This window comes from Elaeis guineensis, chromosome 10 (genome assembly GCF_000442705.2).
Source record: "Elaeis guineensis isolate ETL-2024a chromosome 10, EG11, whole genome shotgun sequence".
In the NCBI taxonomy this organism is placed as follows: Eukaryota; Viridiplantae; Streptophyta; class Magnoliopsida; order Arecales; family Arecaceae; genus Elaeis; species Elaeis guineensis.
Genome location: NC_026002.2, coordinates 79,996,946 through 80,021,474, shown reverse-complemented (window position 1 = coordinate 80,021,474; position 24,529 = coordinate 79,996,946). Strand labels below are relative to the sequence as shown.

Sequence of the window (24,529 nt, the reverse complement as noted above, 5' to 3'; positions counted from 1 at the left end):
CGACCGAACTTCTGTAGCGGACAGATTCCGGACGAACTCCTACGACACACGGACTCCAGTAGCCGGACCCCTCCAGCGGATGAACCTCTCCAGCGCCATCCGACATCCACTGCCGGTCGACCTTCCGCCGAATTCTGCGTGAAACCGAACTTCATCTACGAAAAGCCTCTGACCGAGCTCCTACAGCAAATGGCCCTCGCCTGCAGTACTAGCGCCCAAGGCATCCAATGGTAGAAGGCTCGCCAGCAACATCCGAGCTCCTCTCAGATGAAGAGCTACCTCTCTCCGTCAGACACCTCAACCGAGCTTCGGCCGACAGGCCTGGACTCCCTGGCATGCCACAGTAATGGCCACGACTCTGCTCCACTTTCTGTGACGGGTTCCATGCGGCTCCACCACTTTCTGGCAAGTCGCGACAACAGACACTACTCCACTCTCCGCGACAAGCTCCACGTGGCTCTGAACAGCCCCTGACGCCACTACTCTCTGCAACAAACTCCTTATGGCCTTGAACGGCCCACTACCAGGCGGTTACAAATGTCGCTATCAGTCTATTGCATCCTCTGCCTATAAAAAGGAGACCCCAGATACGTTATTCTCTAAGCTCTAATCTCTATCTCAAAACTCTGTAAAAATTTTCGTTCGAGTACTCCATTCTTGTTGAGGCAGAGAACTGACTTGAGCGTCGGAGGATCTTGCCGGAGCATCCCCAACTCCGGTTTAGACTTCTTTTGCAAGTCCCGGCGATGACCGCGACTCCCTCGACTCCAGCTTCTCCGACGCCGACGGATTTTTGCACCAACACAAAGGCATAGGGATCCCATATTTATAGAGGTACCCGACAGTCAAGATCAATACTGAAAATCCCATCTCTCATGGCAATGTTGACATATGGTAAAAATCTTGGCCAATAACCTTTTTGACCGATCGACGCACCACTGATGCGATTTTGCTGCATAAGCTGAATCCGCATCAAAAGCTATCAAACCAATCCGATAATGACATGTGGCTATTTTCGAGTGGCCTAAGGAAGATAGGTCGGATCGCTCAATCTTTGATAATAATTATAGAATATCATCTCGTAGTCTCCACTCATAATTGCCATGCACCCTATGAAGTGATAAAATGGCTACACAGCCCATGATGCAACAAAATGGCTGCAGATCCTATGAAATGACAAAACAACCTCACATAACCTTTCGAGACAAGAATAAATGAAGACGATGAAGACGACACAACAGACATGCATTTCGAGAGTAAAAAAAATTCCGACTTACTCCCTTTATCTAATCTCTGCGAATAGATTTGGGTTTGAGAGTAAGAGGCAAGTATTAGGGTTAATACTCAGACACCCGACTATGATGGCAACCCGGTAAGGTATTTCAATAGTTGGCCAAGTATGTTCTAGATTATTTCGAATGATATGGTTAATCATAACTTAGTCATCAACTCGGCGGCTAATCAATTGTTTTATTCGGATGCACAGGTTGGTCGAGTATCTACTATAGTATGCGAGAACCCATAGATTAGATGTTAAAGAATGGTTACTTCATGTGAGCATTAATTGATCATAACTAGAAGATCATGGACTAGAATAACCGCCCACTCACAGCCCACAACATATTCATAACTCCTACAATCTGGGATCAAAACCGACGGAGGTTATCAGATAATCGCTACTCCACTTTATATAAAAAGGAGATAAGAGAGGGATCAAGGGAAGGAGATTCTAAGCTTTTTTAGATATTTTTTAGCTTTTATATTTTTAATTTTTTTATTATTTTCTTTATTCTGATTGACTTAAGTATCGAAATTCTATACCGGATAATCTTCGGTAAGCAAACTTATTTTATATATCAACATTCTGTTTGGAAGTAAGACGCACTTACTTGGCTACTGTCCAACTATCTTATCGGAGTTCAACGACAACAATATCCAAAACACAATGTTGGTTGGGTCCGCTATTGGTAGAACAGAAGAAACTCCCAGCCAAAAAAACAAGTAAAAAAAAAAAAGAGCCCAAACATACAAACGTTGGTCATCAAGTTCATCACTAGCCCATTATGATTAAGTGATCTTGGCCCATCAGGCCAATCAGTGTACTTATTAGCTATACTATCGTACAAACTAGAGGGAGCACAGATGGAATTCGGGTTAAAGGCTTCGCGACATTTGCTGTATGATAACCGGCCGCAGCTTTGACCGCCATTGACTCGCGTGAGCTGAATTTGCGTTTAGGCGGGTGGTACGGTTTCAGAGAGACGAGGGCGAGAGCACCCACCGCCATGGAGACGGAGCCGGAGACAGCGGCCGACTTCGATCCTCCTCCTCCGTCGTCATCTCCGCCTCCCCCCTCTCCTCCTCCTGGTCCTACTGCTGCTGTAGTGGAATCAGCTGCCAAATCGCCGGCCGCAGACGGAGGAACGAACGAACCCGGAGCAGCAGGGGCGGAAGGATCGGCCTCTGGAGGAGGCGGCGGCGGCGGTGGGGGAGTGGCGCCGGCGGAGGACCGAGTGAAGGGGCCGTGGTCGCCGGAGGAGGACGTGATACTGAGCAATCTCGTGAACAAGTTTGGGGCGAGGAACTGGAGCCTGATTGCACGGGGGATCCCCGGCCGCTCTGGAAAGTCATGCCGCCTACGGTGGTGCAATCAACTCGACCCTTACGTCAAACGCAAGCCCTTCACTGGTACCGTCGATCATCTATTCCTTGCCTTTATTTGCTCTCGCATTATATCTAAAGACATTCGTGCGTCTGCGTATCTTTTCTTGGTGTCTGATTTTTATATCACTTTTGCTGGAACGACGATCTTTGTGTCAGGGAGAAGTATGGTGGTTGATTGAACCCTAAAATTTGTGGCTCCGTAGAGTTTTTCTTGAGACCACTATATTGATGCTTACGCTCGTGCATATGATGGAAATCGGAAATCTTCATGTGCTGTTAATCTTATTAGGGTTTGGTCATGTTTTAGGAGGTGCGGGCACTATATAGTGCCCCCTGCTTCTGTGTGACATACACAATGGTGGTGATCCCTTTGAGTAGCAGCTTGTCTGAAACTTGACGCAGCTTGCATCTTGGTAGGTTAATTATGTATCTGCTGGAAGAAGTAAAATCTTGAGCACTGGGAAGATAAATGCAATGTACCTTTTGATCTGAAAGATAGACGGAGGAAGGAGCTGTGGGAGTTGAGTTAGGTTATAGGTTTGTAATTAATATGATTGATTAGGCTATCAGAAAGATGGAGGAAGGATCATTTTAGTTTAAATACTGTGAAATTGATTTTGTTTTGGTGTAAGAATGGGTTTTACATATATTATACTGGCACCCTGAGAAAACCATTTTGTGAATCGCCTGGGGTTAAGAATGCATGAAATGTTACTTAAGATCAGTGCATGGAGAATGAAAAAGTTCAGCCATTTCTTGGGCTTGTTAAGTGTCTGGGCTCAGTTATTCTTGCATTAGGCCAAGTTCATGCATATCTTAGCCCAGGCTCACCAAGTTCACATTGTTAATGCCCCTAACCTCCTCTGATAATGGTTTGATCATCATGTGCAACCCTTAAATAAAGGAGACCTGCATAATGGGTGAGCTCTTTGCCCTTGTGAATTTTTATATTGATGTGAAGCATATTAATTGGCAAATCTACAGTCAATGTTGAATAAGATTGGCATCAAATTGTTGATTCAATATTTTCATTGTTGATGTTTGGAAGGTAATGACTAAATGCTATGGGAGATGATTGGAAAGAGGAAGGCATATTTCCATTGAGAGTTAGAAACTTACTGATTTAACATGTCACCATACATGCATCAGAAACTGGGTTCTAGGTGAACAATGTGTTAGAACTGTGATGTCTTTGACATATAAATTAAAAGTCGTTGACATAAATTGGTCGTTTATGAACATCAAATCATGAAGTCTTCTTTTCTTTTCTTTTTTTCTTCTATTTGTAAATTAAAAAGGAGTTCATTATTTTGTACTTTATAGCCTCATTCGAAAAAGTAGATTTTATTCCTGCGCTTAATGGTCTTATGTGGAGGTTGGGATTCGAGTGCGTGCTCACGGTGGTAAGGTGTTGCCTTAATATTGGTGCGGTCTGTGTTGCTTTTTGTCAAATATCCTTTAGGCTTTGGAATGGAAGGGAAGAATTTTAGCAGTGGCGAAGGGGGCCAGTCGTCCGCTGGCTCTGGGAAGGAAATTGTTCATGGTGAAGGTGGTGGAAGGCAGCCCACGGCAGCCACTATGAACCTCCCACAAGATCACCGAGGAGGAGGTGGAGAGACTTCAATGGTACTTCACAAAAGTGTTGGAGTTTCCAGAGGAGGAGATAGAGGCTTCGAGGAAGGAATGGGAGGGAGTAGCGATCATTATCAGAAGCTTAGGTTGGTGGGTGCCTCTCGAATGGGTCATGAAGGAGGTGAAAGACGAGGAAGCTTAAGTATGGCCTCGAGGCTTTTGCTCTGGGGGAGGATCATCATCTCCTCTGCTTCCGATCCACTATGAATTGCAAGATGGCTCTTTCCAATAGGTCTTGGTTCGTCGTCGGCCAACCGCTGGCGATGGAGCCGTGGGTGCCGGACTTTATGTCTGGAACTAGGGCAGTCACCTGGATGATGGTGTGGCTACGGTTGTTGGAGCTGTCGATCGAGTATTGAGGGAGTCATGGGTCCTGGGGATCGCATCAGAGGCAAGGGCGCCACTCGCCATCAATGACTTCACCAGTCAATTGTGAAAAACCGGCTATGCCTGGGTGCGGGTCGCCCTCGATGCGACGGTGCCGTTGAAGGTTGGGTCCTAATTAGGGGGCAGAGAGGGGTGTTTTAGCAACCCTTCATTTATGAGAATATTCTGACGGTTTGCTATCTCTATGGTTAGTTGGGGCATGCGGACGACGGGTGCCACTTTTCCCAAACGGAATCGAACTTGGGTGGCAGTGATTGCCCACTCTAGTCGGTGAATTTTGTGGATGTCGGCAGGATGGGCTAGAGGCCGAGGGCGGAACTAGGGATGGAGGAGAACATTTCGGAGATTCAAATAGAGGGTAGCGTCTCTGCTTCGACACCCGACGATTGTCCACAAATGGGACCCTAGATTGTCACGGCTTGGATATGATAGCTACGGCCTCTTAAAGCAGGACCAAAGTCGAGGAAGGAGGCTGAGTCATCTTGTCCTAACTCATCCTCCTCCAGGCCGAGTTCACCGAAGCAGGGGTCGAGGTCTACTGAGTCACCACCCAATTTGGATAAGTGGCAAAAGCCGACCAAGGTGGCTGGCGCAAATCGTCAGAGAAAGGCAGAGCTGCGTTGGAACTTGGGTGAGTTAGCTCGATCGAGTCAGAGTGGGGGGCTGGATCTGACTTTTCAACCCTTATGGACCTTGGCCCATCGGAGGACAGCCCAAGCCTACATGACATGGTGCTAAACGAGGCAAGTTCTTCCAAATTAAAACGGGCCAGAAGCCCACCGAAGGCTCGTTTGGTTAAGGGGGTTATTGGCCCGAGCGTGAGCTAGACCAGGAGGGCTCTGGACTGAGCCATGACATGGATCGAGGGACGTCTGGGATCCCAAAGCTGGGTTGGAACTTGGGCGAGTTAGCTTAACTGAGTCAGAGCAGGGGGCTAGATTGGCCTTTTCAACCCTTATGGACCTCGATCCATCGAAGAGCAGCCCAAGCCCACGTGACATGGTGATGAACGAGGCCAGTTCTTCCAAATTAAAATAGGCCAGAAGCCCGTCGGAGGTCCATTCGGTCGAGAGGGCTATTGGGCTCGAGTGTGAGCTGGACTGGAAGGGCTCTGGATCGAGCAATGACGTAGATCGAGGGGTGTTTGGGATCCCAGATCAGGGGTGCAATCGAGTCGAGCCGAGTCGAGTAGCTGAAAATTCGAGTTCGACTCGACTCAAAATACTCGGATTTGAAATTCGATTCGAGATCGACGAGCTTTAATATCCCAAGCTCATGCTCGGCTCGATGAAAAATAGATAAAACTCGAGATCAACTCAACTTGATTCGACTCAAATATCAAATGAGCCATACTCGAGCTCGGAATCGAACTTTAGCCTAGTAATAATATATGTATTAATATATATATTATAAATAAAAATAATATTACTAAAAATATATAAAAATTTGAGTAGGCTCGCGAGCTTTCAAGCTGAGTATCCTACCACTTGAGCTCGACTCGAAAGCTAGTCGAGCTCGACTTGACTACTCGAGCTCGATAATAACCTAGTTGAGTCTAGCTTAGACTCGAATCGAGCTCGCGAGCAGCTCGACTCATTTGCATCCATCCTAAAGTGGGCCAAGGTGGAAGGCGTGAAGGCGACGGCAGAACCTTAAGGCCGGAGAGAGGTGATGGGGTCGGAGGAGGAGGTGATCAACGTCAACCGACCAAAGGGAGACAGACGGGTGGTGGATGGTCGGAAGGAGCCGATGGAGGAGGCTTGGGAGGTGCGGCTGATTGCAAGCTCCTCACCAAGGGGAGGGGATGGCGGCATCACCGACGGTGATTTTTGGACCCCAAGGACCTCCCTCGCGGCATGAGGCTAGTGAGGGGGCACATCCCCATGAGACAATCTCGGGTGGCAAGGGCTTGGCTAATGTTGGGCCGGGCTGTAAGTTGCAAGCAGGCCAAGAGCTAGTGGTGGCCAAATTGAAAGCTGCTTTGGAGGTAGACCGGACTGATCTCTATGCTCATCCCATGAAGGATTTGGACACAGCTCCTGAGGATCGTGCTGGGGCGGGGGGAGACCTAGCACTTCACTATTAATGTGGTACCCATGAAGGTGTTAGTGTGGAATACCCGTGGGTTTGAAAAATCGTCCTACATGTCTCATTTTTGAAGACTTATGTATCTTTATGGCTCAGATCTTTGTGTTTTGCTTGAAATCCGTCAGTTAGGGAATAGCCTCATCCATGCCAAGCGGAGATTTTTGAGAACCTAGGGGCTCTATGCAATCGAGTCTCGAGGGCTTTTTGGGGGTATCATTGTAGCTTGGAGGAATGGTGTCTGTGACCAGCATGTGATTATTGTTCTATCTGAGAATGACAAGTCTCTTGGCTCTTATCCGGTGTCTATGCAAGAACTGATTATAGGGAGAGATATATGGTGTGGAGCAAAGTGGTGAGACTGATTGATCAGGATGTCTATCCTTGGTGGCAGGAGATTTTAACTATATTGATAGTGCCTAGGAGAACATGGGTGGAAGGCTCTTTGTTGGTAGCATTGAGGCTAGAGAATTTCGTGAATTCATTAGGATGAATGGTCTGGTAGACTTGGGATTCTCTGGCTCCAGATTTATCTGATGCAATAATCGTCAGGATGGAGCGAAGATTTGGGACTGCATGAACAAAGCATTTGGTACAGCTAACTAGATCCAGATGTTTTTGAGATATCAGGTTAGCCATCTTTTCAAGATTGCATCTAATCACTGTCTAATGCTGATATCTATGGATAGGGACTTCTCATATAGAAGTCCTTTTCGAGTTGAGAAGTTCTAGTTATCTTATCCCCGATCCTGAGATATTGTGCGTGAGGTGTGGCGGCTTCTGATTCGAGACGATGCAATATATCAGATCACTCGGAGATTGGAGATGTCGAGATGCAGGCTCTATTGGTAGAACTGCGAGGTGGTTGGTGACATTTCTTAGAGACTAGACGAGATCGAGGCTGCCATCATTGAGCTCCAAAGGATGGAGGATCAAGATGGTGAGTTAACGAAGGTGGACCTTGTGGAGCTACGTAGGAGACTTGCTCTGCACCATTCTTTGTTAAGTTAGTAGGAGGTGATGTGGAGGCAAAAGTCGAGGATCCAATAGATTAGAGAGGATGACAGGAACATCAAATTCTTCCATCAATCAACCATCATCAGGAGATAGAGGAACCAGATTCAGATGCTAAGAGATGCGAGAGCACTGGGTGAAGGGTGAGGAGAACATCAGATAGGAGGTTTTTTGCTTCTTCCGAATGAGGTGGACGGAGCGTCTTGGGGGAAGTGAGATATCTGTCATTCCTTCTCCCATTAACCATGTTTCAATGCAAGACAATGATATGTTGATTAGTCTGATGTCAGCGAAGGAGGTCTATAAAACTTTTTATGCCATGGCAGAAGACAAGGCCTTTGGTTCGGATGGTTTTCATTTTTCTTTAGGTGGTACTGGATGATTATTCAGAATGAGGTAGTAGAGGCAATGCAGCAGTTCTTCGCCTTTGGATCTATGTTGGAGATATGGAAGAGGACATTTATTGTGCTTCTCTCGAAACTTCAGAATGCCTCAAAGTTTGGTCATTTCAGGTCCATCAGTCTTTACATTACCCTGTGCAAGGCCGTGCAAGGATTATGATTGGTCGGATGAAGTCGATGCTCCCCAAGCTGATCTATTCTGAGCGGGATGCTTTTGTTGGGGATCGTAGCATCTACGATAATGTGATAGTTGTGTAGGAGTTCATGCATGATTTATTGAGGGCTTCTGTTCGTCACTGTCTCATGGCCATCAAGCTTGACATAGATAGAGCGTATGATCATATCAGTTGGTAGTTTCTAGTGCATACTTTGGAAAGTTTCGAATTTCATGAGCAATGGATTAGATGGATTATTAAGGTTGGAAATGGGCTTGGGCCAGCCCGATGGGCTTCGGGCCTTCCCGACTTTAGGTCAGGCTATGGGTTGGGCCCGAAAAAATTAGATCGGGTTTTGGGCTCGAATATATAGCCTATTCATCTTTTGGGCCGGGCTCGGGCATACCATTGGCCTGGCCCGGGCCCTATCCGATTAGAGGCTCGTTCGTCGGCCCACTCCATTCTTCTCTCCCTCCCCCTCTTCTTCTCCCACCCCTTCAATGCCACCACCATCGGATTGTCTATGGATGGAGATGGAGTCATTGACAGGGGGGTCTCGAAGGAGGAGATCAAGAGATTTAGACATGGAGACATTGGTGGATCGTCCGAAGATGGAGATCAAGAATGGGGTCGACAGATTAGGAGTAGGAGATTACGATCATCCGGAGATAAGGAGAGGGGTCGACGGAGATCAAGATGAAGAGCTGGCTAATCGAAAGCATCGAAGCCCTCCTATCACAGATCCTCCAATCTCGGGCTCGGTAAGACACTCCTAGCAAGGTCGGGAACACTATGCCCAGCCAGAGCATCATCTGGTATGCAGACAAGTCGGCGGGGGGCAGCCGCCGCCATCGGCGAGGGCACCAGCAGTGGCTACCTGACCTCACTGCTATGGAGGTGGCGCATGTAGGTGGAGATGGGCGACTCCGGGGCGAAGCTGATGGTGGGAAAGGATGGGAGTGGGGAGAGGAGAGGCCGCATCTAGACATCGACGGTGGCGGAAGCCTAATGGTGAGGGTGGGAGACGGAGGGGGCAGGTGGGCAAAGGGCGGTGGGTGGATGCAATGGAGGTGGGAGGTGGTGGTGGGGGCGGCAAAAAGGAGGGGGAGGAGGAGGTGGCATTGTCGGGCGGGGTTGGTGGTGGGCGAGGGATCCGGTGAGTTTCTGGACGACATCACGGATGAAGACGAAGGGATCCCCAGCGGCGTATTGAGATGAAGACGAATCGTTGGAGATTGAGACCGATGCCTGATTGGGCTCCTTGCATTGGGTTGGCCCAATCAGGCTCGGGTTTGTTTTTTTCCAAAAAATCGGGCCTAAGCCCAGTCCGAAGCCTAAAAAATTATTTCGAATCGAGCTCGAGCAGGGGTATGGCTCAGCCCAGCTCGATCTAGTTCCAACATGATGGATTATGGACTATGTCCGATCACCTTGCTTTGCTCTTTTGGTTAACGGCACCTTGACCAACTACTTTCAGTCTACAGTTGGCCTCCATCAAGATTGTCCCATGTCCCTCTACTTCTTCATTCTTTGTGCTGATGCTTTGTCCAAAGCACTGCGGGCAGCTACTGCGGTGCGAGATCTCAACCTCTAAAGTCCGCACCAAGAGTTAGGCTAATTTTGCATTCTTTTTTTGCAGATGACTGCCTCTTAGTTGGTTGGACGACTGCTCGGAACGCGGTTTGTTTCCAGTGGATTTTGGAGTACTGTGGGGCATCTGGGCAGAAGGTCAACCTACTGAAATTGGTCTTGTATTTTAGTCCGAAGATCAAGAGCCGTTTGAGATAGGTGATCCGCGAGAGGCTAGGGATCTCGGAGCATATTGGATCCTATCATTACCTTGGGGTCCCGATCATTAGGGCAGGCACCAAAGGATAGAGTGTACAAGGATTGAGGAGTTGATCCGAGGTCGGCTGGAGGGATGGCAAGCCAGATGCCTTTCCATGATGGGTAGAGTCACAGTTGTTAGATTGATGCTCAACTCTATTTCGGTCTACCTGATGTCCCACACCATATTGCCGAAGGCTATGGTGACGAGATGTGAGCAATACTTCAGGAGCTTCTCATGGGGGTCTCATCGGGGCAGGCGTGGTGTCCATCTATTGGCTTGGGATGTGATTTGCCAGCCCACCAAGGATGAGGTTCTTGGCATCCAGTCCCTTGTGGCAAGATGCGATGTGTTGATTGCCAAACATGCTGCCAGATTTCTATTACAGTCGAATTACCTATAGATTACGGTGATGAGGGCTCGATATGGTTCTTGGCACCTTGGTGATGCCATCCAACCTGCTCAGCACAGCTCTTTTGTATGGAGGAAGATTTAGTCTCGGGCTCAAACGGTCCTAGACTGTGTCAGATGGTTTGTGGGCGATGGTCAGACAATTGATATTCTGCGAGATCCATGGATTGCTGAGCTACCATTGAGCAAATGGCCCACCTTTGTGAACATGGAGATCATCGAATCATGGTATGTTTGTGACCTATTTCAGTTGGGGGGGAATGGATGAAATGTTGGCTTAGTGACCCACCTGTTTGGCGCTAAGCTAGCAAAGATAATGCTTTCTATTATGCTGCCTATTCACACCAACCTAGATGTGAAAGTGTGGGGATCGGCCTGCATTTTGAGGGTGGTGACCAGGGATCTGTATGAGACTTACGGGGGGCTCTCGATCGGGAGATTAGATGGGGTATGGATCTAGAGGCTGCATATCCACACATGAGTTAGTTTGTTCATTTGGAAAGTGGCTAGGCGCCAGCTTCCGACTAGGGTGGTTCTGCGAGCTAGAGGCATAGAGCTTCTGGCAACATGTTCGTCCCGTGGTTTGGAGAAAGGGATTGTTGATTATGTCCTTTTCGTGTGCCCTCGTGCTCACCAGGTGTGGAGGATGGCCGACCTTCATGCCATGACCATTACCCCCATGGAGCCTACTCAGATCTTTTTAGAGGCTCTTCAGAAGAGCATGGAGAATGACTCATCTAGGGCCATGGGTACTCGGGTGGCCTATATTGTCTATTACATCTGGCTGACTAGGAATAGAGATTTATTCGAGGATGTTTGGCAATCAGAGAGGCACACTCTAGAGAGGGCCTCGCTCCAGGCTACGGAGATCATGCGCTGCACCCCGACCAGTTCGACCTTAGCAACTTGGGTTATCTAGGACTCTTTGGCTGCTTCAGCAGCGCCTCGATTGGTGTTTGTCACTTGGGAGCCCTAACCTATCGAGTATATCAGGGTCAACTTTGAGGCAACATCAAAGGCAATAGAGCGAGCACAGGATTTGTGATTCACGGCCCAGGCTCTAGATTTCTGGTTGTCGATGGTTGTCACCTCATCGGCAGCATGGTTCCAGTGGCAGAGCTGTAGGCAGCGTAGGCAGATATTATCTTTGCTAGACTAAGGCTTGGAGCAAAGAGACTTGTGATTGAGGGGGACTCCGCCATGGTGGTAGCCTGGTTATCTGGAAAACCATTGTTAGCGGCAGTGCATCCTCTCATTCATGATGGCCAGTGCGTGGCGGGGACTTGCCTTTCCTTTGAGATTTGTTACATTTACTGAGAAGCCAACTATGCTGCTGACTGGATGGGCCTTTTATGTGGTGGAGCATATCGGTGAGACAATATGGACTGAGATTGAAGACCTTTCGGCAATCTTTAAGGACATCCTTTTTTCTAATCTTTTTGGATGTATTCATACTAGATCTGTATTAACAATCCAGCTACCAAAAAAAAAAAAGGTCTTGTGAAGTTCAAGATCTGAATTTATGATTTAGGTTGATCACAATCATTTAAAAAAAAAAAATGTGTCCTATTGGTGTCTTTAGTCAGTTTGTCCTACTCATAAATATTTAAACTTCTAAATATAATTCTCACATCATCAATAAAAATTTCTGTCTTTTGTATTGTCCCAGTGATATCCTTGTCCTAGTAATACCCTTGTTGGAGCTCATTTTCGCTTTCTTTAGTAAGAAAAGAAGAGTCATTTGCATTTTTTTCACTAAATCTCTCCTACTTCCCCTTTGTACTTATTTCTCCTTTGTAGATTTTCCATTTGCAGCACACATCTTAGATCTTTCCATAAAATGTAAGCATAATATGGATCCATGAAGCGCCAGAAGCGCCAAAACCACTCTAAAATACGTCGATAATGGATCTAGGATTCTCAACTGAACCTATAACTAAAACTACATTTTCTGCTAAACATTCTAATTGAAATAGGATTCCAAATCATTGCAAGAATAACTACATTTTCCAGGACTGCTATGTTATTGTGGTGTCCTAAAACTATCCCAGGGTGATCTGATACTCATGCAATCCCTGGTCACTGTCATATTGTTAATCACAGTTGCTACTTGCTATTTTGGAGTTGCTGTTCCGATCCATGATGTGCTGGCGTGAGAGCCTGAGTTCTTTCTTAGGCCACATGAGTTCCGAAAGCAGCTTAAAGCCTTAAATCTAAAAATCAGATGTTATATTGTCCATAGATAAAACATAAAAGATCATACAACATCAACTTTGTGTTCATTTAAATTCACTATAAGAATACTATTGAACTGTAATCAAAGTTAATGGTCCTTGCATGAGAAGTCAAGACTTTATATCGTAAAAGTTTTACTTTTGATATTTGGTTCCATGCAAGAGACTCAGGGGAGCATGCAGCTATTTCTTTATTATATGGTGATGTTATGGTGAAGATGCTATCTAGCCAACACATTTAGCCAAAATACCTTTCATAGTCTCATCTTGTCGTTTTGAGCCCACGCTGCTCTCATCTAAACTTTGTGATTCTGCCAACCATTCTTACTAGTCTAAGCTTGAATTGGTAGTAAACTATAAAAAAAGGTTAAGGATTGAATCTTTGGTTAGATGACCAGCTAAGCTGTATGAGGGCATTATGTGATCAGGAAGCCCTTATTCTCCAACATTGAAGCTGACATGACATAACTGCTTTTGGTCATTATATGTTCACAGGGATAAGTACATTAAAACATATTTCTTATGTAGAGCATAGCAAAAGTACTCAACGGAATGCTTTTTAACTTGGCATGATAGAAGAGTAGGCAAAGATTTTGCATGTGTAATGATTCAGAGTATTTGATGATTGACAAAGTTGTTCTAGGTATTGATATTGACCTCATCATCAATTTTTTTTTGATCAATGAGTTTGGCTCCCAGCTTCCTTCCAGATTGCACTCCTTGATGGTTCAATACCCATGATGTTGGTATCAGAGGTTCATAACTTCTATTAAATGCAAATCCTTGACTGCATATCTCCTTTCCATTTCTAGTTTGGCCATCAACACCTGTTTACTTTTTAATTAGAAGGACCCATCGGCCAGCTTAAATTTGTAGGCAACAAATGGATGCTGCTCCATACCCATGCAATCCGTTACAGTCTCCTGCATTGTTTGAATCTGAGCCACATCAACAGAGGCATGGAATCATGAAGCTATACGATAGGGAGGATGGTGTGAACCTCTGGGCTATGCCTGGTTGGTGTCTAAAACCAATAAATAAAGATCTGCCTTACAAAATGCAAACACTTGTTTCTTTTGTCCTCTTAGGCATTGCCATCACATGCCCGATACACACAAAGAGGGGTGTGTGGGTGGATGGGTGTTTTTTCTTTTTTTTTGGGGGGGGGGGGGGGGCGGGTGTTTTGGGATCCAATCAAAGAAGAAAGGGTATTAATAAATCAATCAAATATGTTCTTGATTAGAAAAAGGGGTCCATTAAGTATGGTACAAGCAAAAGACAAGTCTCATCATTTTGTTTATCTGATATTAACTATTCAGGCACTAAATTACCATGATTGTATACTTGTATATCTCCCAACTATCCATATTTATTACACCATGTTGTGAGATGTCGATGAGTCCAGGCCAATAGGAATATGAAGAATCTGCTTTATGTAGATGCATACTCCAGAGTTGACTTCCTTACACCGACATCCAAATGATCATCCTTCCACATTGAATGGTATTTATGTAGTTGAAAATAGGTAACAAGCACGTATCTTCTGGAACTTATTCTTTGATAAAGGGGCTTGATCTTATGCTATCCATCATGTGAATCAAATGTCCCAACAAGTAATATATTATTTATAATGAGCTATTGCAGGCTGCTAGAAAATTTTATCGTATTGTATAATAGTGCTTGGTTGCCTTGATTTGTTTATGGATAAGGTATGGCTATGGTGCTGGATAAGCAAAACTGATAGAATGTATTTTTGCTGCAGAGGAAGAGGATCGTATCATAATTGCTGCCCATGCAATCCATGGTAACAAATGGGCATCGATAGCGAGGCTTTTGGAGGGAAGAACAGATAATGCGATTAAGAATCACTGGAATTCCACCCTGAGGCGTAGATGTTTTCAGGCTGAGCAATACAAAGCAGCAGCATGTGATGCTTTGCAAGATGCTAGTGCAGAGAAAGCCAAAGGATCTTCAGAAGAAAGTCCATCCATTGGGGATGTTAATTCCTTCAAGTCCTTGGAAGGAAGAGATGTTAATTCGAAAGAAAACATGTCTGACAATTCTGAAGATATAGTCAATGCCAGAGATGACAGTTCTGAAGTAAAAGACCCACCTTACCTGTTCCGACCGGTTGCAAGAGTCAGTGCCTTCCACCCATATAATCATGTGTCTGGTCAGTCATGTGGTTCTTTATTGTCAAGACCGGTCCAAATGCATGGATTGTTATCCCAAGCCTTTCAAACTGGAGCTGGAATCTCCAAATTGCTTGATGGTAACTGCAGTGAACCTCAGGTGCCACCCCGATGTGGCCATGGCTGTGGTAGCATTGAAAATGACAGCCATCCTCAGAACTCGTTGTTGGGCCCTGAGTTTGTTGAATTTGTGGAGCTTCCCGCCATTTCAAATCAAGAATTGTTTTCAGTAGCCTCAGAGTTGAGCAGTATTGCGTGGCTTAAAAGTGGCTTGCAAGTCGGTAGCAGCTGTATGTATGGTGGTTCACCTAGTCCGGTAGCTCCACCAGGGGGACATGTGCAATGAGCAAAATTGAGAGGGTTACAAGGATGGTCACTTGCAAGTTGATGACGGTAAAAACAAAGTGAGTTCTTAATGGCTCAAGTATTTGAGGTATGTCAAGGTCACCTTTTCATCTAGTAGCTGATACTGAGGGCATGAACCAAGCAACTTTAGTTCGAATATGCTAGGAAGGGATTAGGATACCCTATGGGGATGGCAAGAGTTCCCTTTATTTATAGAATAATAAACTAGTAAGTTCCTTGGGATAAACCGCTAGATCTTGATTAATCAAAAAGGTATCTTTGATTTCTGTGGTGTACTTTGTTACTTTTTGGTATAACAATATATGAACGGTCAGCTAAATAGAAGTATGTTCTCTTCAGCATCTGCAACAGAAAGTATGCTTCTTGCCTAATACCGTACAGAGATATATTGATGTGTGATTTTGACCTCTTTGATCAATGTTTTACGTGTGCCATGTCGTTGTAGAGAAAAGAACTTGATTTTTTTTTTTTTAATAAACAAAACATGTACTTATTTTTAGAACTCTTTATGTAGTCAAAAAGCAAAGAGAACCGTGCCTGTCGTGACATCGTGACTACTTGTTTGATACGTTGCCTCATGTTTGGATGGTTGTCTTGTATTCACTAAACAGAGGTCCATACTTTTTTCTGGCCCGGTTGTATGATCTAGATTATGATCATGTCATGTAAGTCATGGTTTTTGGCCATCATATTTAATTTGTATGCTGAAACCTAAATATTAATGGTGAAAAAAAAAAGGAAGAAATAACCAAAGTAGGAGTCGGTTGATAAACTAGAACTTTCTAGGTTAAATTGCGCTCCAGAAAAGTAAAGCTTTATGCCTTGTCTTGCTGTTTTGTTTCTTCTACTGGTTAATTCACAGCCTAGCCCGCTAAAATTTCCAAGCCACATTTTATTTTTGAGCCTGTTGCTTGGACGTCAGAACCATGGCGGCATAAACATGTCTTATCAAACAGGTATGTTGAAGTTTTCAGTTCCTGGCAACCTCCTCACTGTGCGTGAGCCGGTAGTCCATACTTGTTTTATGCAACTGCACGTTTCCAGAGTGTACTGTGTACTTTGTGAGGTGTTTAAATCACCAGGGATGTATTGCTTGTGTTGTGTTAGAATCGTTATGAATGTGTTGCTCATGTTGTTTATGTTTTTAATTGGAAGCATGTATGCTCTCTCTTTTGTAACGGACAAGAAATTCTATATTCTTTTCAGGACACTATTTCTTCGAGCTGCAAAGAACTGTAAGCTATAAAACATAATTTTATGATGTTTTTAGCTATGTAGATCACGTTCCATTTAACTTGCATGTGCTACCAAACGTCCCCACCGTTGGAGAATAGTTATATTTTTCAAAGATACGGAGCATGCTTAGGAAATGTTCTTTAGCTCTATTTAGATCTACTGTGTGTTGGGATGAGGGCTTTATCCAAATTCTAGCAACGCAATCAAAAGACTAGATCAACCGAAGGGGCGGGACCCTCCCAGACCACTACCGACTATGACTAGGAATATAGTGGCTTGTACTTTGGTGTTGTAATAAACGCGGTTGTTGTGATAGCCCAAAAAATTCAATCCAAACAAAGCCCAGCCCAGCAGACCAAGCTCGAAACGAAAAAAAAAAAAAAAAAAGGGGATCAAAAATCGGGAAGAAGACTCCCGGTAGGAGTCTTCTTCTCCGGCGAAACCCAAGCAAATCAGGAATCCTAGGACCCCTCGGAGTCCTAGGACTCTCTATAAGAAGACCCCCTCTCTTTAGAATCGATCCATCGACTCTTTTCCCCTCTTTTCCTCTCTGATTTTTCCGAAGAAGAGCCGCGATCCCTTGCCTTGTTCTCGCCGTGACTGCTCTCCGACGAGGCCACCGGAGGTCAAGGTAAGTTTCCTTTTTTTTTCCCTCTTCCTTCCGTGCTCCTGTGCGCGGCTGCCGACGACGAGAGTCGCCGATTTTCGAACGGAAAAGAGACCTTGTTTTTGAGCTTTTTTTCTTTGGATTTTCCGGCGCCGGCGATCGGAATTGATCGCCGGCCACGCTCCTCCGTGACCGAGGGGGTGGCCCCCGTCGACCGCCGGCCTCCGCCGCAGCGGCCATGGCCCGAACGGCCGATCAAGGCCGGAGGACCAAGGGTCCCCTGTTCCGGCACGGGAAGAACCAAGAAAAAGAAGAAAAGAAGAAAAAGAAGAAAAAGAAAAGAGAAAGAAGGAAAAAGAGAAAAAGAAAAGGAAAAAAAAAAAAGAAAAGAAGAAAAAGAAAAGAAGAAAAAGAAAAGAAAAGAAAAGAAAAGAAAAAAAATATAATAATAATAATAAAAATAAATATATATATATATTTATATATATATAAGTAAGTAAATAAATAAATAAATAAATTAAAAAAATTGAAATTGATGAGAGAGAGAGTTTCTCTCTCTTCTCTCTCTTCTTTCAGTCTAAACCCTGACTTTCTCTCTCTGGAATTGGACTTTCTCTCTCTACTTTCTCTCTCTAGATTATTTCTCTCTCTTGATGAATTTTTCTCTCTCTAAAGTTATTCCTCTAGGATTAGCGAAGTGGAAGGCTTCATCTGATGATTCTGATCGAGTTTAGAGATGAGTCTGATTTTAAGTGAGATTTTGATTTGGGATATGTTTAGATTGAATTTTGAATTAAATTAATGTAAAAATATAATTTTGGATAATAGGCACGGAAGAATCTCCTAGAAGTTAGTTGATCTGTTCATTCAGTGCTCCGTGAAAGGTAAGTAATGAATCATCTTCTCGAGATATTTCATATTTATTCTGAAAATAAATAATTATTCTCTGAAATTATGCATGATTTATGAAATTATATTTTTAAAGAAAAGTGCTTTTGAAATGTTATGGTATATCGATTTATGCACATATTTAGTGAAAGATTATGATATATATTGTGGTACAAAGTGTTTTGATATAGATCGGATTTATGCTCTCGGCCTAACTATGTTTCAGTGGGCCCCGCCAATGGGGATTATACGTTGGTATTTGTGGACCCTGCCAGTGGGGGTTGTGCGCTGGTGTTTGTGGACCCTGCCAGTGGGGGTTGTGCGCTGGTATTTGTGGACCCTGCCAGTGGGGGTTGTGCGCTGGTATTCTGTGGACTCCGTCAATGGGGGTTAAACGTTGGTCATAGTCAAAGCTGTTGAGTTACGAGTGTTTTTGAATCGAATCGGATTTATGATTATATTACATGTGAATATTTGAAAATATTTGGTTTGTATTAAATCAGCATGAAATATACTCTTATGTTTATTTGCAGCATTATTCTTAAAAATTATATAATATCTAAATTATCTAGTTGAGATATTTGTTACTTACTGGGCTGTCTAGCTCATTACCTTTCCTTCTATTTTTCAGATTCAGATAATTAATTTCGAGCGTGGGACGAAATATTGGGACAGAGCTTTTAGAAGCGAGATTAGCATTGTCAACTTCATTGAACTTAGATTTATTTTTTAGCAAAAATTTTATTGGATGTAAGACATTTGATTTAATTACTTGAATTACAGTTGAATAATAATTATTTGAATTTATTCCGCTGTGATGCATTGATATCGTGATGAGATGCCTTGCATGCTTATGGAGAGAGTTCTTCATAAGTATGCGGCGGTTGCCGCGACCCTCGATTCACAATCTCGGGTCGGGGGCGTGACAATTAATATGGTATCAGAGCATAAGTGGATAAATTATGACACATAGAATTTGACACAGTATGAGTGTAGGTGGGTAAACATTAGGAATATTGGGACGTTAGAATATGAGCATCATAATAAACCCATCCTAACAAATAGATAAATGAATCTAATAAGATTTTACTACTACAAGGTTACCATGCCTCCCCGTAGAATGACAAGAACTACTCAAGGAATTGCAAGAGAGACATCACAACCATGGGATGGTAGCACTCCCCATCTGACCAGTGGCACCCCTCAGGAGGGAGTCGTAGATCCTAATGGAAGTGCTTCGAGAGCACGTCAAGAACCAGATATGGCTCAGTTAATGCAAACCCTAATCAGGATGGTACAAGCGCAACAACAAATACAGCAGCAAATATTTGAACAACAGCAGATACAACGAGATACACAACAATATCAGCATCCACCACCACAACATGGAGAGCAACCAGTACAACGGAACAACATTTCAGAATTTAAAAAGCTTGCTCCTCCAGCTTTCAAGGGGACTACCGAACCTTTGGAGGCTGATAACTAGATAATGGAGATGGAGAAGGCTTTCGCTGTCCAAGAGTGTCTTGATGAAGAAAAGATTCGATATGCAGCTTATTTACTATAAGGAGAAGCATACAACTGGTGTCAGCGACTACAGCGCAAGTATGACCAAGACGGCGAAATACTTACCTGGGAAAGATTTCGGATTGCATTCTATGATCAGTATTTTTCTCGGAGTATAAGGATCCAGAAAGAGCAAGAATTTATTTATTTGAAGCAAAAGGGTATGAGTGTGACTGAATATGAAGCAAAATTTACAGAGTTAGCAAAATTTGCTCCGAGATTAGTGGATGGTGAGCAAGAACGTGTTCACAAGTTTGAGATGGGACTGAGAACTGAGATTCGAAAACAAGTGGTTCCATATGAATTGACAACTTATGCAGATGTGGTAAATAAAGCACTGATAATTGAAAGAGAAGTCAATGAAGAACGCATGGAAAGAGAAAGAAAGCAAAGAAAGAGAGCACAATCAAATGATACACAAGGGCAGAATAATAAAAACATCAAAAGATCAGCTAAGGGAGCAGTAGACAATAAGACTCAACAGATTGATGGTGAGCCGTGCTCCAGATGTGGCAAAAATTATGCAGACAAAGATTGCTATTGGAATACCGGTACTTGTTTCAAATGTGGTCAGAAAGATCATAAAATCGCTAGCTGCCCGCTAAATACCGAAAATCAAGCTGGCAAAAGAACTCATGAAGGACAACATAAGGGTGGCGGACAGATTTTTAAAACCCAGGGAAGAGTTTATGCGCTTACTCAACAGAATCCACAGGCTTCCAATACAATGGTGACAGGTATAAAAAATTTCGAGGACGAAATTTTTTTTTAGGGGTGAAGAATGTGATAGCCCAAAAAACCCAACCCAAACAAAGTCCAGCCCAGCAGACCAAGCCCGAAACGAAAAAAAAAAAAAACAGGGGATCAAAAATCGGGAAGAAGACTCCCGGTAGGAGTCTTCTTCTCCGACGAAACCCAAGCGAATTAGGAATCCTAGGACCCCTCGGAGTCCTAGGACTCTCTATAAGAAGACCCCCTCTCTTTAGAATCGATCCATCGACTCTTTTCCCCTCTTTTCCTCTCCGATTTTCCCGAAGAAGAGCCGCGATCCCTTGCCTTGTTCTCGCCGTGACTGCTATCCGACGAGGCCACCGGAGGTCAAGGTAAGTTTCCTTTTTTTTTCCTCTTCCTTCCTCTTCCTTCCGTGCTCCTGTGCGCGGCTGCTGGCGACGAGAGTCGCCGATTTCGGAACGGGAAAGAGACCCTGTTTTTGAGCTTTTTTTCTTTGGATTTTCCGGCACCGGCGATCGGAATTGATCGCCGGCCATGCTCCTCCGTGACCGGGGGGTGGCCCCCGTCGACCGTCGGCCTCCGCCGCGGCGGCCATGGCCCGAACGGTCGATCAAGGTCGGAGGACCAAGGGTCCCCTGTTCCGGCACGGGAAGAACCAAGAAAAAGAAGAAAAGAAGAAAAAGAAGAAAAAGAAAAAGAAGAAAAAGAAAAGAGAAAGAAGGAAAAAGAGAAAAAAAAAAGGAAAAAAAAAAAAAGAAAAAGAAGAAAAAGAAAAGAAGAAAAAGAAAAGAAAAGAAAAAAAAATATAATAATAATAATAAAAATAAATATATATATATATATATATATTTATATATATATATAAGTAAGTAAATAAATAAATAAATAAATTAAAAAAAATTGAAATTGATGAGAGAGAGAGTTTCTCTCTCTTCTCTTAGTCTAAACCCTGACTTTCTCTCTCTGAAATTGGACTTTCTCTCTCTAGAATTTTCTCTCTCTAGATTATTTCTCTCTCTTGATGAATTTCTCTCTCTCTAAAGTTATTCCTCTAGGATTAGCGAAGTTGAAGGCTTCATCTGATGATTCTGATCGAGTTTAGAGACGAGTCTGATTTTAAGTGAGATTTTGATTTGAAATCTGTTTAGATTGAATTTTAAATTAAATTAATGTAAAAATATAATTTTGGATAATAGGCACGGAAGAATCTCCTAGAAGTTAGTTGATCTGTTCATTCAGTGCTCCGTGAAAGGTAAGTAATGAATCATCTTCTCGAGATATTCCATATTTATTCTGAAAATAAATAATTATTCTCTGAAATTATGCATGATTTATGAAATTATGTTTTTAAAGAAAAGTGCTTTTGAAATGTTATGGTATATCGATTTATGCACATATTTAGTGAAAGATTATGATATATATTATGGTACAAAGTGTTTTGATATAGATCGGATTTATGCTCTCGGCCTAACTATGTTTCAGTGGGCCCCGCCAATGGGGATTATACGTTGGTATTTGTGGACCCTGCCAGTGGGGGTTGTGCGCTGGTGTTTGTGGATCCTGTCAGTGGGGGTTGTGCGCTGGTATTTGTGGACCCTGCCAGTGGGGATTGTGCGCTGGTATTCTGTGGACCCCGCCAATAGGGGTTAAACGTTGGTCATAGTCAAGGCTGTTGAGTTACGAGTGTTTTTGAATCGAATCGGATTTATGATTATATTACATGTGAATATTTGAAAATATTTGGTTTGTATTAAATCAGCATGAAATATACTCTTATGTTTATTTGCAGCATTATTCTTGAAAATTATATAATATCTTAATTATCTAGTTGAGATATTTGTTACTTACTGGGCTGTCTAGCTCATTACCTTTCCTTCTATTTTTCAGATTCAGATAATTAATTTCGAGCGTGGGACGAAATATTGGGACAGAGCTTTTAGAAGCGAGATTAGCATTGTCAACTTCATTGAACTTAGATTTATTTTTTAACAAAAATTTTATTGGATGTAAGACATTTGATTTAATTACTTGAATTACAGTTGAATAATAATTATTTAAATTTATTCCGCTGTGATGCATTGATATCGTGATGAGATGCATTGCATGCTTATGGAAAGAGTTCTTCATAAGTATGCGGCGGTTGCCGCGACCCTCGATTCACAATCTCGGGTCGGAGGCGTGACAGTTGTGCTGACGATTAAGCACGTATGCATGTTTTGAGGAGGACTGAAAGCATCGAGAGAACATTGGACGCACCCTTTTTGTTCCATGTCGTGTTAGCTGTGCGTCCAGATATTCTTGATTTTCCTATCATATCCTTCCTTTTTTTTTTTTTTTTTTCCTTTCTTGCTATCATTCTCCTCCATCAGAAAGTGTCTTTTCTCCATCCTCTGGTAGGTTTAATCTTGTTGGGACGATTACTATTGTCTCCATATTTCTTTTCATCTCAACTATGGAAGGGAATAAGAAGGCGCAGTTAACATTTGACATGGATCTATAATTTGACTTCAGAATCTTATCGAATTCCATCAACTAGAATTTTGGACTTACTTGAACCCAGCATTGCCATAGTTGGAAAACATTGTGTTATCTTTTCTGCTTGTTAAGTTTCCACTAAGAAAATGTTAAAGAGTGGCAATTTTCCAATGAAGGAGAATCATTGAGGCACCCATTATATGCACATGAGAAGTCCATTGACTTGGAAATCCCTTTGTTGGTGCAAAAATCCGCTTACGTCGAAGAAGCTGGAGTCGCGGTCACCGCCGGGACCTGCAAAAGAAGTCTAAACTGGAGGTGGGGTTGCTCCGGCAAGATCCTCCGACGCTCAAGTCAGTTCTCTGCCTCAACAAGAATGGAGTGCTCGAACGAAAATTTTAGCAGAGTTTCTAGGTAAAAATGAGAGCTTATAGAATAACGTATCTGGGGTTCTCCCTTTTATAGACGGAGGGGGCAACAAACTGATGGTGATGCCTGTAACCGTCTGGCAGTAGGCCGCCCATAGTCAGAAAAAGTTTGTTGCGGAGAGTAGTGGGGTGGACCCGTGGCTATTACCGGAGCGTGCCACGTGGAGTCTGCCACGAGGAGCAGAGCGGCATCCGTTGTCGCGACTTGCCAGAGGATAGAAGAATTGCGCGGTATCTGTCGCAGGAAGTGGAGCAGGACCGTGGCCATTATTACGGCCTGCCAGGGAGTGATGGAGCCGCATAGAATCTGCCGCAGGGAATGGAGCAGAATCGCGGCTGTTACTGCGGCGCGCCAGGGGGTGAAGGTCTACCGGCTGAAGTCCGGCTGGAGTGTCTGGCGGAGAGAGGTAGTTAGCCATCTGTCCGAGAGGAGCTCGAAATCCGACTTCGGCAGGAGCTCGGATGGAGTCTTCCTTCAGTCACAGCCGGGGGTGGAGTCCGGCTCCCGTAGGGGTCTGGGTGGAGTTTCCTTGCTGTTGGAGTCGAGGACGGAGCCCGGCTCCCGTAGGAATCCGGACGGAGTCCACCAGTAGTTGAAAGTCGGAGGGGACCTGCAAGGGTCGATCCCGCTGAGAACTTCGGCTGAGGATATTTTATACCCAACACCAGTCTCCCTACTTCCGAGTTTGAATTTCGAATGAAGGAAGTACAGAGAGATTGGCACAGTCGAAGTTATCCCCTCGAATCCTGCGCACGACCGCCCCCAGATATTTTGGCATTAAATGCGCGCGTGCTGGAGTCTTTTCGAATCGGGGCGATACGAAGGGATCCTTCAAAATTCCCGTTGGTACGCTGGCCCAGGTACGATGCAGTAATGGCTCTGTCAGCCGTCAGTCGCTTTTAGCCGCCTGCCATGGCGAGTGGGACACGTGTCGAGCGCGGGCCGGTCTGGAGAGATTTGCGATCATTATGGTGCTGGATCCTAGGGTCTATTTAAACCCATCACTCCGCCTTTAGGGGCCCCATTCCGCTCGAGAGTTCTATCGGTATCCGCCCTTGCTTCGAGAGTCCCAATTCCCTTGGCGTCTTCTTAGGCCATAGGCGTCCTTCGAGTCGCCCCTGTCCTCGCCCCTCCGCATCCTTCAGAGCGATCTAGGTTAGTCCCAGAATCTTTGCTCTTCTCTCTGCCGCTTAGGGGCCTTTTCTTCGCCATTCTCTTCTGTCGCCT

The 24,529-nt window shown here is 44.2% G+C and overlaps 1 protein-coding gene across 1 annotated transcript; it reads left to right on the top strand.

Moving 5' to 3' along the window:
* The first annotated feature begins 2,180 nt into the window (after positions 1-2,180).
* Positions 2,181-15,740, top strand: LOC105052148 (transcription factor MYB1). The gene is made up of 2 exons (XM_010932857.4): positions 2,181-2,688; positions 14,574-15,740. Exons 1-2 carry the CDS (start codon positions 2,286-2,288, stop codon positions 15,347-15,349), a joined length of 1,179 nt encoding a protein of 392 aa, XP_010931159.1. The 5' UTR covers positions 2,181-2,285; the 3' UTR covers positions 15,350-15,740.
* Positions 15,741-24,529: the final 8,789 nt, after the last annotated feature.

Bases quoted from the DNA above. Each gene is read 5' to 3' on its own strand.
- LOC105052148 (XM_010932857.4), top strand. From the start codon at position 2,286: ATGGAGACGGAGCCGGAGACAGCGGCCGACTTCGATCCTCCTCCTCCG. The intron at 2,689-14,573 runs GTACCGTCGATC...TTTTTGCTGCAG, and splicing joins CAAACGCAAGCCCTTCACTG to AGGAAGAGGATCGTATCATA.